General features: G+C 44.8%; 1 protein-coding gene across 1 annotated transcript in view; it reads right to left on the bottom strand.

Moving 5' to 3' along the window:
- Positions 1 to 747: 747 nt before the first annotated feature.
- Positions 748 to 15472, bottom strand: part of LOC130476455 (cytochrome c oxidase subunit 7B, mitochondrial-like) — a 36950-nt gene continuing 22225 nt past the window's right edge. Inside the window, exon 2 of the mRNA XM_056848398.1 lies at positions 748 to 1106. Within this exon, the coding sequence (XP_056704376.1) occupies positions 786 to 1106 (321 nt within the window). The 3' untranslated portion in view covers positions 748 to 785. The remainder of the gene's footprint in view (positions 1107 to 15472) is intronic.

Genomic DNA, 15472 nt, shown 5'->3' with positions numbered 1-15472 from the left:
GGTCCTGATTGGCGATGGTTCTTCTGCCAGATGATAAAAACACCTCCACGGATGCAATAATAACTAAAGCAGATATAATGGCAACGGTTATAGGATAGTCTATTGAACACATGAACACATGAAGCTGCCTTCTAGCTGATAGTTGTAGTTATACTGTTTTTCTTCTTCTTTGTAATATTGGATATGCCATTAAAGGTTTATTGAACTCAAGTACTGAATCAGATCCTTGGTCCATCGAAGTCAGTATTGTCTACTCAGACCGGCAGCGGCTCTCCAGGGTCTCAGGCAGGGGTCTTTCACACCACCTCCTTGCCTAGTCCCTTTAACTGGAGGCGCCGGAGATTGAACCTGGGACCTTCTGCATGCCAAGCAGAGGCTCTACCACTGAGCCACGGCCCCTTCCCCTAAGAAGATCAACTTCTTTTTAAGATCTAAAATGAGAGTTTTGAAAAAGGCAATTGTTCACCGAAACCCCTAGAAGGGTGAAAAAGACTGTGAATGTGTATGTCTGTTATTGTCTGGTCTGTTTTTTGAAACTTTTAATAAAATATGTTAAGGAAGGAAGGAAGGAAGGAAGGAAGGAAGGAAGGAAGGAAGGAAGGAAGGAAGGAAGGAAGGAAGGAAGGAAGGAAGGAAGGAAGGAAGGAAGGAAGGAAGGAAGGAAGGTGTAGTTTGGCCCTCTTTGTGGGTCATTTTTTAAAAAAATATTAATATATTTATTACATCTTGACAATACATTGATCTGTGCCATTACAGGCATGGCAGAAGTGTGTTACGGTGAAAGATCAGACCAGTTCATGGTTGCTCCCAACATTTCCAAGACATGGATGAAGACATCTCCATTTCGCTCTCCATACTTTTGGGGTTACTTGGCCAACAGGAGAAAAATTCCACTCAATCCCAGTTTGTGTCACAACGTAAGTCCAAATGGAGGCACAAAACACAACTCCACCAAGCAGAATAATGTTGCCATATTTGTCATGAAGATCAGATTCATGTTTATGGTGAGCTTGTCTTGCTACTGTATGTTGAATGCTACGGGCAGTGAGGCCTGAAGCGCTCTTCACGATGGGCAGGAGTATCTCTCCAGTGCAGAACCCATTACCCTTGGAGAGTCGAGGAAAAAAACTGTGTGGGCCATTCTTATCTAGCACATCGTAAGATTAAACATTTTCAGCTGTGCCTCCGATTTTAATTCAAATAAAAGCTTGACTCAGCTATCAGAAGCATGGGAACTACTGGTATATGGCTTCTGTCGATCACAGACAGGTAGTGTATAGTTCAGGAGTGTGTGAGGTGGGGGGGGTGTCTTCATTCATTACTTACACTCACATCCCACCCTCCCCCTGCATAGCAGGGTGCCTAACAAGAATGTATACAATAAATACGTATAAAAACTGACCTGTTAAAATGCCATCGTTCAAAACTGTAGAAAAGAACAAGAGTCGAGTAGCACCTTCAAGACTAACAGAATTTCTGGCAGGGTATGAGCTTTTGTGAGTCATGGCTTGCTTCTTCAGATGGAGTGAGCCGTGACTCACGAAAGCTCATACCCTGCCAGAAATTTTGTTAGTCTTGAAGGTGCTACTGGACTCTTGCTCTTTTCTACTGCTACAGACAGACTAGCATGGCTACCCATCGTGATCATTCCAAACGCTACCTCTGAAAACAAAGATAGTGATGGCGCTGAAGATCATACGCCGTTTGATGAGGCCTTCGGTTCACTTGGATCTGTAGTCTGCAATGCTTACATGTACACTGATAAAACAGCTTTTCTGCAGTCTTGACACAACTCTATATATGTAGAAGCATTTTGCACTTTCACTCATTCGACTCAAAACTTCGTGGGCCAACTTCCTCTACCACTTAAGGCAGAATCAAACAGGCTTAGAATCACCTTCCCCTCCCCACAGCCAACACTCTGTGAGGTAGGTGGGGCTATGAGAGCTCTAAGAGGTCACTTGCCCAAGGTCACCCAGCTGGGTTCATGTGGAGGAGTGGGGAAACAAATCCAGTTCACCAGATTAGCCTCCACCGTTCATGGGGAGGAGTGGGGAATCAAACCCAGATCTCCAGATCTGAGTCCACCACTCCAAACCACAACTCTTAACCACTACACCATGTTGGCTCTTTGAGCTTGTCAGCTCCACCCACTCTCTCCCTGTTGAATCCCAGTAACCTCCTTTTGAGAACTGGCTGGGGCACAATCCAGTTTCTACTTTCTGGTGTGGGTGGCCCACCTCCAGATTGCTGGTGTTTATATCAAGCTGATTTGGTGGCTCCAGAGGGCAACTGTCATCTCCGCTCCAGTGTGGACCATGACAAATGATGAGCTTGCCCCTTTCAAACATCAACAGATAATTACCCATTACCTAGGAGTGATATTGGGACGTATCATTATTTGGGGAATCTTGAGGAAGAGTAATTCTGCTATTTGGGCTTAATCAAAAGCTGGATCAATCACTATTTTTGCTCATCTTTACTGAAAAAGTGAAGTTAGAACACAGAGAGTTGATAGTGCATAGTTATATGGGTTTATGGTGGTAACGGTTCTTTAAGTAAAATATTGGAGACCTCTGGTCATGCCCACTGTGGAAGAAAGGGAATGTCTGAATTTGCTAAAATAGCCCATAATGGATGGAAGACACAGAACAAATTTACTTGTGGGCATCTCTTGTGTGCTGGTATAACAAATACAAGGCTGTAGCAGATATCTTTAACATATTTAAAGTAGTATAATAAATCTGGGAGGGAAGGTGGCATGGTATAACCCAATCTTCTCAGATCTCAGAAGCTAAGCAGTGTGGATACTTGGAAAGGAGACAACCAAGGAAGACTCTGCAGAAGAAGGCAATGACCTCTGCTTCTCACTTGCATTGAACCAGCATGGTGTAGTGGTTAAGAGCGGTGGACTCTAATCTGGAGAACTGGGTTTGATTCTCCACTCCTCCACATGAGCGGCAGACTCTGATCTGGAGAACTGGGTTTGATTCCCCCACTCCTCCACATGAAACCAGCTGGGTGACCTTGAGCTAGTCACAGTTCTCTCTGAATTCTCTCAATCCCACCTACCTCATAAGGTGTCTGTTGTGGGAAGAGGAAGGGAAGGAGATTGTAAGCTAGTTTGATTCTCCTTACAAGGTAGAGGAAGCCAGCATATAAAAACCAACTCCTCCAACTCCTCCAACTCCTCCTCCTCCTCCTCCTCCTCCTCCTCCCCTCCTCCTCCTCCTCCTCCTCCTCCTCCTCCTCCTCCTCCTCCTCCTCCTCCTCCTCCTCCTCCTCCTCCTCCTTCTTCTTCTTCTTCTTCTTCTTCTTCTTCTTCTTCTTCTTCTTCTTCTTCTTCTTCTTCTAAGCCCCTTGCAGGAATCGCCATAAGTTGGCTGCGACTTGACAGCACTTTACACACATGCACACATAAAAAATCTAATTGAAAGTATGATCTGGGTCTTTCACAGCAATGACTGGTCATCCAGCGTGATTTCTTTGTGCTTTCCTCATGGGAGAGAATTCAGGTGACATCACAATATTGCATGAAGACTCGTGCATTTTTTGAAGAGCATGGCGGAGGGAGCCCAATCTTTCTCCAACGGAGGGTCACTCTTGGTAATTTACAAACTTGGCAGATAAAAGGTTCTTCTAACAGGATGGGTCTGTGCCCACGAGGGAATGGGGCAGGGATCATCCAGAGGTAACTTGGGGAAGTGGCAGCCAGTGGTGATTTGAACAACCCTCTGAGTTAGAGCTGATGGCCAACAACCAGGAGAAGAGCCGGCCAGACACCAAGGTTGCAGCACCATGGACAGCTCCTTGGCAGACAGTCTGTTCCAGCAATCTTTAAGCAGGACTGAACCCTACAGTGACACAAGACCTGAAGGAAGACCATGGCTTCAAGTCCTGCCCCCTTAGTAAGGAGTGGCGGTCTTAAAGCCTTCTGGAACATCCTGGCAGGCCTGTTTGGTGTCTCAGCTGAGGGGCAATAGCTGCTCTCGGGGGTTTGGGGCAATTTGTGAAACTGCTCCTCAGCTGACTCTTTTGGCCTAAGGAGGCAGCTTATAAGGAGGATCCTTCAGCATGGATAGGGCTTCAACAGATCCCCTGAGTAGGCAGTGGAGTAGTGGTTACAGTGTTGAAATAGGATACAGGAGACCTAGTTTCAAATCCCCACTCTTCCCTGGAAGCTGGCTGGGCGAATTTGAGACAGTTACTCAGGCCTCAGCCTAACCTACCTCACAAAGTCATTGTGAGGAGAACATGGAGGAGAGGAGAATGATGTAACCTGATTTGGGTCTCCATTGGGGAGAACGGTGGGGTATAAATGAAGTAAACAAATGAAAAAATAGCTTTTGATTCCAAGGTTCACATCCGGATGACTGTGGTTGTTTACGCATGGGAGTTTGACCTGAGGTCCGTTGCTCGCTGGACCCACACTTTCCTGTTGGGAATCTATGCACCAGCAGTCTCTGAGCTCAAATCAAGTCCCCGCCCCTTGAAATGCTGCTTCATAATTGGCTTACTTGTAGTGCTTACTGTGAGAGAACCCCCCCAAAAAAACCAACTGCCACATAAAAAAGTATTTTAAGAACTCAAACAAAAAGGAGCAATATTGAAAGGGTGGGGAGAGAAATCCAAGCCTTGGTTTTAAAAATATTTCCTTCTGCTCAGAAAGATCTCCCAGGAAGCAGGAAGTACTTGAATCCCCGCCTCTGTCCATAACGCTTTGTAATTGGCTGTGAGAGAAACCAAGCTTCGGTGTCCCACGCTTTGCCTTATGCATGGGGATTTCACCCGGGATGAGCTTAGGGGAGAGGGAAGAATCGGGTTAACAGAGGAATGGGAAGACCCGGACATTGTGAGGGCTGGGCACAAGGTCATCTCCAATGGACGGAAAACTCATGCATAACTCCAAGGAACATCTGAGACAGACCGGGGGCAAATGTGAGTGAAAGTACCCATGCATAAATGACCCGTGAGAGGCTATGAATGCACAGAGCTGTGGATGCAATATGAAGCCAGCTGTGTGACCTTGGGCTAGTCACAGCTCTCTTAGAGCTCATACAGCCCCACCTACCTCATAGGGTGTCTGTTGTGAGGAGGGGGAAGGGAAGGCGATTGTAAGCCGGCTTGATTCTCCATTAAGTGGTAGAGAAAGTCGGCATATAAAAACCAACTTTTCTTTTTCTACTCCTTCTTTTGCAGGCTCTGAGAATTCATGAAGACTGAGCAGATGGTGAGGGAAGTGGGTTTTCACACTCCTTCCAGTGTTGATCAGATCTATTTTATGGGAATTTCCATGCTGACTTCCCTGGGCAACCTAAGCAGGTAACCTGGAGATCTAAGCATATAATGTTCAGTGTGTGACACAATTCTGTTTCCATTCCACATCCATTGAGTATACAAAGATTTCAGCATCATAGAATCATAGAGTTGGAAGGGACCACCAGGGTCATCTAGTCCAACCCCCTGCACAATGCAGGAAATTCACAACTATCTCCCTCCACACACCCCCAGTGACCCCTATCCATGCCCAGAAGATGGCCAAGATGCCCTCCCTCTTGTGAACTGCCTAAGGTCATAGAATCAGCATTGCTGACAGATGGCCATCTAACCTCGGCTTAAAAACCTCCAGGGAAGGAGAGCTTACCACCTCCTGAGGAAGCCTCTTCCACTGAGGAACTGCTCTGTTAGAAAATTCTTCCTAATGTCTACACGGAAACTCTTTTGATTTAATTTCAACCCATTGGTTCTGGTCCAACCTTCTGTGGCAACAGAAAACAACTCGGCACCCTCCTCTATATGACAGCCCTTCAAGTACTTGAAGATGGTTCTCATATCCCCTCTCAGTCTTCTCTCCTCTTCAGGCTAAACACATCCAGCTCCTTCAACCTTTCCTCATAGGACTTGGTCTTCAGACCCCTCCCCATCTTGGTTGCCCTCCTGAATACTTGTGTTGGTGGCCAGGTAATTGTCATGTATAAGTAAGACCGTCTACAGCATTAGATAAGGAGAACGCCTGTGTGTACAGTCACCACACACAACATACATTCCATGATACATTTTGTTGTTTCAATGCAAATACTTTTGTTCACAATTAATATGCTCTAATGTGCATAATCATAATACACCATTGAAGTGTTCCATGATTTCAGTGTGGTAAACTTTAACACAATATCCAAATGTGCTTCTGTCAGTGTGATGTAGTGGTTAAGAGCAGTGGTTTGGAGCGGTGGGCTCTAATCTGGAGAACCGGGTTTGATTCCCCACTCCTCCACATGAGTGGGAGAGGCTAATGTGGTGAACCGGGTTGGTTTCCCCACTCCTACACATGAAGTCAGCTGGGTGACCTTGGGCCAGTCACAGCTCTCTTAGAGCTCTCTCAGACCCACCTACCTCACAGGGTGTCTGTTGTGGGGAGGGGAAGGGAAGGTGATTGTAAGCTGGTTTGATTCTTCCTTAAATGGCAGAGAAAGTCGGCATATAAAACCCAATTATTCTCCTCCTCCTCTTCCTCCTCCTCCTCTTGTGACTATCTTAAATCTTTTCTGCCCTAATAACTCATTTTGTTTTGTTTAATATAAAACTTCTGTTGTCTATTTTCAACTTTTTTTTCTTACCCCTCAGATGGAAAAAACTAAGATACATGTATGAGGTAGCAACAAAGTTGGGGGTGCCTACTCTACTTTGACTGGCAGAAGCTCTGCAGGAACTCAGGTAGGCGTGTCCCATGTCACCTTTTACCTAAACCCTGTGACTGGAGATGACAGGGATTGAACCCGTGTCCTTCTCCAAGCAAATTAGATGCTTTGCCAATAAACAGTTGCCCCCTCCCTTGTGATTGCTTTTGCTTTTAAAAATTCCATGAGAAATATCCACTCCACCGCATGTCCTACCCTGTAGGACAACAGAAGATGCCACCCATTTGTCTTTTTTTTTTAATTTACACAACACAAGCCTTTATTGGCATATACTTTTGTGAGTTGGCGCTTACTCTATCAGGCAATTGGATTCTATGGCATTGAAGTCCCTCCCCAAACCCCACCCTCCTCAGGCTCTGCCCCCAAAACCTCCCACCAGTGGCAAAGAGGGACCTGGCAACCCTAGCTGGCAACCCTAGCTATTACAGATCACCACGTTGCAGTATAGTAATGAAGTAATTCTTGCTATCTAAGTCTTCAGAGAAAGTGAGGATCAATAAGACACAATGTATTCCGTTCTCATATCGTTATAAAAATTAAATAGGGAAGAAGAAAAAATGAACATCAAGCAAAGCCAGCATTTGGGATTCTGAAGAGGAGACGCACACGTGCACATAAAATATTGTACCTGGAAATTAAATGTGAATTAAAGGTTCATTTGAAGCGCTCCGGCTATAGCTGTGGGCTTACCACAAGCATGTTAAGGCCGCATTTATCCTCTCTGTGAAACATTTTCTGGTCCACCGGAAGAGTTTGTTGCATTAAGTAATTTATAGAGTGCTAAGAAGTTCCTTAAGCCATTATTAAAAACATACAAAATCGTCTCTGGTTAGGCTTCTAGTAACTCAGACGTCTAACTAAGCAGAACTGATAGGGCCGCCTTTTGATGTTTAATGAGTTCTGGGGCAGATGTGAGACGTGATAGACAGGGGGAGTGGCGGTGATTTAGGGCTCATGAAACGGAACGATGAGGACCCCCCCCCCTTCCTCGAGAAAGAAAACGTGGCTAAAAAGGACAGGGTGGGTTCCTTCCCCCCGCCCCCATCCTTTTTCTTCTTCTTCTTCTTTTTGCAGTCCATGTGGTTTTGATTTCCTCGTCCACTGCCTCTCGGTGCTGGCTCGTTTCCATCCCAGCACACACCGAACACTGAAAACTAATTAGCCTTGGATGCCGCCACAGGAAGCGAGGCTGCCAAGACCCCTTTCCCCCACAATTCCTCAACTTTCCGAGCTCCCCTCAGGCCAAGGGGCTCGCGTTGGGCCTCTCTGTGAAGGTTGCCAGGTCTAATTTTACAATTTCCCTTCACCTTATCAAGCCCGCCCCAGGCCCGGCCAGGGAGAAAGGATCAGAGCCGGGCTGCGTCGGGGGGCTTTTTCGGCCCTACACCCCGTTCCCCCTTCTCTTTCCGCCTCAGAAGGAGAGATCCTGCTCATCTCCAGTTTCAGCGCTGACTTGTTAATCTGACCTTTGCTAATACTTTTTTAGGAGAACCAAAGGGAACCTGGCCATCTTGTAAAACTTGAAAGTCTTCCCCGTCTCCCAGACTTCTTGCGAAGGTTAACAGGTTTTCCCAAGAGCCGAAGCACCGTAGGTGTCAATGACTCGCGGGCGTCTGATTTCAAAGCTGGGCCCGTCGCAATGCTAACTAGCAGGAACCCAGCCTTGATTACAAAAGACAAAACCGGGGTGGGGGGGTACGAAAGGACGAAGAAGATGGCGGCGCTTCGGTCAGCGAGCAACGACGAAGAAGGGTTTCCACTACGTGAGCCAACAAGATGAGTGAACCTTCACATCCACAGGGACTCAAGCCCTGGATCCTAGCGCTAAGAGCTTGATTCGAACAGCACTACTTTTCGAGCTCGCCGCGTTGGTTCATCTCTGCTTTTTGGAATGCCACCACCACGCGGTTTGCCCGCTTATACTTATTATTTGACAACTCCTCGTCTTTCTAAAGCCTTCTGTTTAGCTACACTGAATGCTCACCCCTCTATGGCTATGCAGGGCAGAATTTTGAACATACCATACCCAGACAGGACCTGTCCTTGCTCTTCTGGCTCTATCGATTCATGAGCTCGTGCCCTCTTGGAAGGCCGCTTTTATGAGGAACTCCGATCACCGTTATATCTCTCCCCTTTTAACCTATAAATCGAATGCCTCTGTGTCTGACATAATGCCTTTTTTATTAAGTGCCAGGGATCCCAAGGCTGCATTGTCAGTGGCAAGATTTATTTCAGTCCTTATATCCCTCAAACATTAGATTTACGCTGCTCAAGATCAATGGATCAAGGAGCTTCTAAGGGATAAAGGAAAGAAATCTTAGCGCTCGGCGACCATAAATGGGGAAGTCCTTGGCCACTGTGCCCTGTTTGTTGGCATTCTAGAGCAACTAGTTGGCCACTGTGTGAAACAGGATACTGGCCTAGCGGATAGGGTTGCCAGCTCCGGGTTGGGAAATACCTTTAGATTTTTTGGGCAGAGCCTGCAGAAGGCGGGGTTTGGAGAGGGGAGGGACTTCAGTGCCATAGAGCCCAATTGCCAAAGCATCCATTTTCTCCTAGGGAACCACTTTCTGTCACCTGGAGATCAGTTGTAATAGCAGGAGATCTCCAGCCACCCCCTGGAGGTTGGCAATCTGATAGATGGACCACTGGTCTGATGCCCCCCAGGGCTTTTCTTACGCCCTTCTTCAGAACGCTTGGCTGGCATTTGCTGAGAGAGAGAGATGCATGCCAAGAATGTCCAAAATACTCTTGGTTCACACTGTGTTCTCCAGACCCTGGGCATTTATGCATGGCTGTTTCCTTGCGGTCACCCTGGAGGGCCGCGGCATGAGACTAGGGAGCCACAGAGGGAAGTGAGAAGTGAAGAAAACAGAAACACATGAAAACCTAACACATGACTTTCTTCATTGGACTTCTATGCATCGTTTGCAACTGTGGATTTTTGTATCCCCGTAATCTTCTGCAATGGCGGTAGAGGCTTTGTTCTCCCTTGTATGTGAACATTGTTGTTTATTAGCATGTTGCATTCCCTTTTTGTGGGGTATTTTTTTGTATATTTCAGTTTCCCAATAAGAACTGCAGGTATGCATTTTGTGCGGATGTTTATCCTTCTTTGTTCCTTGGCTAGTTACAAACAAAACATTTAAATAGCTACCTTTCTACCGGTAGGACAGGGGGGCCACAGGAAGGAAACAAGGTCGGAAGGGGGCCACAGTCGGAAAAAGATTGAGAACCACTGATCTAGACTAGTTCTAGACAGAACAAGAACTAGAAATATGTGCAATAATTCAGGCACATGATCTTATCCGTTGCAGGCCCTCATTCAGCGTTAAGCTCCCTGGCCAAGACATGAGTCAAACAAACATGTCCCAAAAAATCTGAGGCATTCTGGAGCCTGTCATAGTCCTATTAACAGTGTGTGCGATCTTTTGGTTAAAATGTTCTTTAAACGCTAAAATGTGATGCTCTAAATATTTTTAAGATATATTTATTTTACATATTAATACTGAAAAAGTTACAATAAAACTGACAAAAAAGGATGGTATAGGTCGTTTATGCATGGGTACTTTCACTCACGTTTGCCCCCGGTCTGTCTCGGTTGTTCCTTGGAGTTATGCATGAGTTTTCCCTCCATTAGAGATGACCTCGCTGCCAGCTCTTTCAAATCCTGGACCTGTGAAGTCCCCGTGCAGAAGGCAAACGGTGGGACATGCAAGCTTAGTTTCACTCACAGCCAATTACAAATCAGCATGTAAAGAGGCAGGGATTCAAATGCTTCCTGCTTCCTGGGAGCTCTTTCTGAGCAGAAGAAAGGCTTTTTAAAAACAGAGGCTTGGATTTCTCCCCCTCCCCTCTTTCAGATTGCTCGGTTTTTTGTTGTTTGTTCTTAAAATGCTTTTTTATGCTGCCATTGGGTTTCGGGGGAGGATTTTCTCTCACAGTAAGCTCTACAAAGTAAGCCAATTACAAAGGAGCATTTAAAGGGGTGGGACTTGATTTGAGCTTGGAGGCTGCTGGTGCATAGACACCCAACAGGAAAGTGTGGGTCCAACCAGCAACGAACCTCAGGTAAAACTCCCATGCATAAATGACCATAGATAAGACTGGGATTACAACTGCTCATGAGAACACTTAATAAATTCAGACCAAAGCCATAATTAAAACCTAACGCTTTAAGCTTGTTTTTCATAACATTAACATAGCATAAAAGAAGAGATATCACACTATAAAAGTCATACCATGTTTGAAAACATCTTCGCTGGTTATCTGATAAATCATATAAGAAATAATTAAACCAATAAATGCGGTATATGGCCTAATTCAATTATTGATGCTCTAAATATTGTCACTGTTTTCTGTTGACCTAAGTAAAATATGAAATACTGAGAATCTAACACAAGATGAAATGAGACACAGAGATAATAATAACTAGCCAGGCTTGGCCTGCCCTGATTTCCCTACACCTGTTGCAACCTAACTTCCTCACAGACTACCGAGGGCTATAGCACCCCGATGTGGAGCACTAGGGTCATGCAAAAAAACTACAATTCAGTAAATTTTGGGTTTGCGTTTATTGGGCCCGATTTTGGTAAACTCAGAATAAGCCAAATACCCATATCGTTAAAGGGGTATTTTGGCTTTATTTCCCGGTTTACCGAAAAAAATTCAAGACCATTATAGTCAATGGGGATTTTTTTCAAAGCTCCTGTGGGGGGCATTTTTGGAGGTAGTCTCACCAAATTTGCAGCGTGGCTGCAAGGGACTCTCCTTAGAGAGTCTTTATTATTTATTTATATTTATTAAATGATTTATGGGCTGGCTTTTGAACCAATATGCCTTATGAAAGCCATCAAATAGTAAAAAATTAAAAAGACATTGCAATCTCAAGCAACAGCAATAAATACAAAATAGTCAATGCACGTTTATAGCAACGTAAAAGACGTTTAATGAACAGTCTAATTTTCTTCTCAAAAAAATCCTTTCTTCTTCTCCAACATTTTTTGAACTTACAAATATGATTAATACAGATTGTAACACAGGAAACAGCATTTTAAATCTGAATTATAGACCCTAGCAATGTGGTTATTTGATTCAAATCATCTGGTGGAGATGTATTTTTGTGTTCCAGTGAACAAAAAGAGTCTTGAAGATACATCCTGGCCCCAATCCAGAGAAAGCCTATCTCCTACAAGCCCTGTTAAAATCGGTAGTACAATATGGGCGGGCATGGGGTAACTGAAGCCACATGGTTTCCAATAGCCATGACGAGGTTTGAACCATTTTCTGTTATAGTTATTTATTACCAAGTTTTTGCCATAAAGAAACAGAAGGCCTGGCCAGCTTTTCTGGGCATGTGACCTCTCCTATAATGAAAATAGTAGGCATAATTTAGCCCAGAGAAAAACATATTAATCTATGAAGCTGCAGAGTAACAATGGATGCAACACCATCATGAAAATGCAAGAGATTTCCCCCCCTCCCAAAAAATGCTACATCCCCTCAAATCTAAAATTCAGCCCAGATAATGCAAGCATCATGGGGATATTTCTCTTCTCACAGGACATCTTAATTCATTTTAAAAACATAACACGTGCATTTGCAACCTCAGGAATCCACCTCAACAATTCTGTGGTGGTTTCCTGTGATTTGTTTGGCCCTTGTTAAGTAGAACATTGACATTATACTCCCAGGAAAAGAAGCTTTCAAGATCTGTCAACTCATTCCAAACTGATCCTGATTCTAAGTCATCTAAAAGAATGGAGACTATCTAGCTGTCTGTGTGTATAGTTCTCCTTTTAAAGTACTGGCCTCCCCAACTTCCTTTAGTAGGCTTGCAATGACCCATGGGATTGTTCCAAAGTTCTTGGGATTTTTAAAAAAACAACCCTTTACACAGTGCAGAGCAGACTGATATTGTAACGATCAACACATATTGATAGTTACACCTACACCAGATATTACATCACAACCATTGCCTCATTTAGCTTCATTGTAATGCATATGCACACATTACAATGGCTCAGTTCAGACATACTGCAAAACCCTGCTTTGTTTTGACTATGGTTAGTTTGTGAAACCAGGATTTGTGTCATGGATGCCTACTCATATCCTGGTTTGCCTTGACATGTGCAGATTTCATGGTCTTCTCTTTGCAGCATAAAATGACGTCAACAGAGATCAAATCAGGAGTAAGCAAGGGTGTGTGTGTTTACAAAACCATCGCTAAGACTAACTGTGAATGATAAAGAACATATCTTAGCTCAACATAACCAGTAGACTGACCAGCATCCAGACAACCACACTAACCATTGTTTGCTTAATTAAACCATGGTTTGACACAATGCCTAAACTCAGATAGTATGTTCAAAACATGGTGAATATTGACGTTCACATTTGAAGGCTGTCAATCCTAAACGAGTCTTGTGTATGCCCCAATATATATGTATGTTACTGTAAATACCCTAAATTTGGTGAACAGGCAATCTTAGGTTAGTGTTATAACTGTCCCAAAGACTCCATGTTGAGAGTCACCTAAGTGACATTTTCAGCATTCACTTGGGGATCTCCAACAATCAGGAACATACACATTCACAAAGTTCATCCAGGAAAATCAACCTTCAATGTGAATGAACATGAAACACAACTTGGGGCATTTGTGACAGCATATATTTCCCCACTGTTTGGCCATATGAAGATATATGCTGGCAATCCCATTTAAATAACTTCCCCCTGGGAATCTCTATGAGTTTTCAGACATTCATAATGTTTAACCGAAACTGTCACCATTTGCACATCTATTTACCAACTGGTGAACGGGATTTGTTTCCCTGCTCCTCCACATGAAGTTAGCTGGGTGACCTTGGGCTAGTCACAGCTCTCTCTGAACTCTCTCTGCCCCACCTACCTCACAAGCTGTCTGCTGTGCGAAGAGGAAGGGAAGGAGATTGTAAGCCAGTTTGATTCCCCTTAAAAGGTAGAGGAAGCCAGCATATAAAAACCAACTCCAACTCCTCCTCCTCCTCCTTGACAGCACTTTACACACATGCACACATAATAAATCTATTTGAAAGTATGATCTGGGTATTTCACAGCTGTGACTGGTCATCCAGCGTGATTTCTTTGTGCTTTCCTCATGGGAGAGAAATCAGGTGGTTTGATTCTTCCTTAAGTGGGAGAGAAAGTCAGCACATAAAAACCAACTCCTCCTCCTCCTCCTCCTCCTCCTCCTCCTCTTCTTCTTCTTCTTCTTCTTCTTCTTCTTCTTCTTCTTCTTCTTCTTCTTCTTTTTCTTCTTCTTAATAAACAGGAAGCAAAATAAAATCATCTGAATTGTTCAGGAGGCTTGGGTCCATCTTCCATATCCAAACATTTGTGCGGCTGCTGGGTCTGACTTACTTACCTGGATATCAGCCAGTATGGGCAGAGCCCGAGTGTGTATTTCCATGGAGGCTCCTGTTGGAAGAGGGCCCTGAATGACAGAAAATGTAAACATTACATCAGATGTGTGGAACTTGGATGTAATAGCTGACACAAACCTCTTTGGCCAAGTTTCCAGAAAGTCTTGCAGTCTGAGCAAGAAGCATGTTGTTTGCGATCACCTATGAATCAAATGTGAAGAGCCCCGTGGCACAGTGTGGTAAGCTGCAGGACTGCAGTCCAAACTCTGCTCACAACCTGAGTTTGATCCTGACGGAAGTGGGTTTCAGGTAGCCGGCTCCAGGTTGACTCAGCCTTCCATCCTTCCGAGGTCGGTAAAGTGAGTACCCAGCTTGCTTGGGGGTCAAGGGAAGATGACTGGGGAAGGCAATGGCAAACCACTCCGTAAAACAAAGTCTGCCTAGGATACGTCGGGATGTGACATCACCCCATGGGTCAGGAATGACCCGGTGCTTGCACAGGGGACCTTTACCTTTTTAAGAACATAAGAAAGGCCCTGCTGGATCAGACCAAGGCCCATCAAGTCCAGCAGTCTGATCACACAGTGGCCAACCAGGTGCCTCCAGGAAGACCATTTGCAAACAATCACTAAAATGGATTGAAACTGGATTGAAAGTGCATTATTCAGTGTGTATGGGAGCAGTGGAATCTGAGCTGGAGAACCAGGTGTGATTTCCCCACTCCTCCACATGAGCGGAGGATGCTAATCTGGTGAAATTGATTTGTTCCTACACTCCTATACACGAAGCCTGCTGGGTGACCTTGGGCCAGTCACAGTTCTCTCCGAACTCTCTCAGCCCCACCTACCTCACAGGGTGTCTGTTGTGGAGAGGGGAAGGGAAGGTGATTGTAGGCCAGTTTGATTCTTCCTTAAGTGGTAAAGAAAGTTGGCATATAAAAACCAACTCTTCTTCTTTTCTTCTTCTAAGAATAGTTCCCCGGACGTCTGTCCCACTAAAGAGATCTGAGTATGATTTTGAGCCGACTTGCTTAGGATGTTCTACAATTAGTACTGCTTAATCAATGGGACATCATTAGTTTCCAACACTAGGACACACCTCAGGAATTCCCAGGGAGGAGGAGGAGGAGGAGGAGGAAGAGGAAGAGGAAGAGGAAGAGGAAGAGGAAGAGGAAGAGGAAGAGGAAGAAGAAGAAGAAGAAGAAGAAGAAGAAGAAGAAGAGGAAGAAGAGAACTGTTCTGAGAGAACTGTTACCAGCTCAAGATCACCCAGCAGGCTTCATTTAGAGGAGTGGGGAAACCAACCTCGTCCACCACTCTTAACCACTACACCACACAGACGCACGGCTCCTCCCCAAATCTTGTGCCAATGGTTCCT

This window comes from Euleptes europaea, chromosome 4 (genome assembly GCF_029931775.1).
Source record: "Euleptes europaea isolate rEulEur1 chromosome 4, rEulEur1.hap1, whole genome shotgun sequence".
NCBI lineage: Eukaryota > Metazoa > Chordata > Lepidosauria > Squamata > Sphaerodactylidae > Euleptes > Euleptes europaea.
The sequence above is the reverse complement of the archived record's forward strand: the minus strand, read 5'-3'. Positions and strand labels throughout refer to the sequence as shown.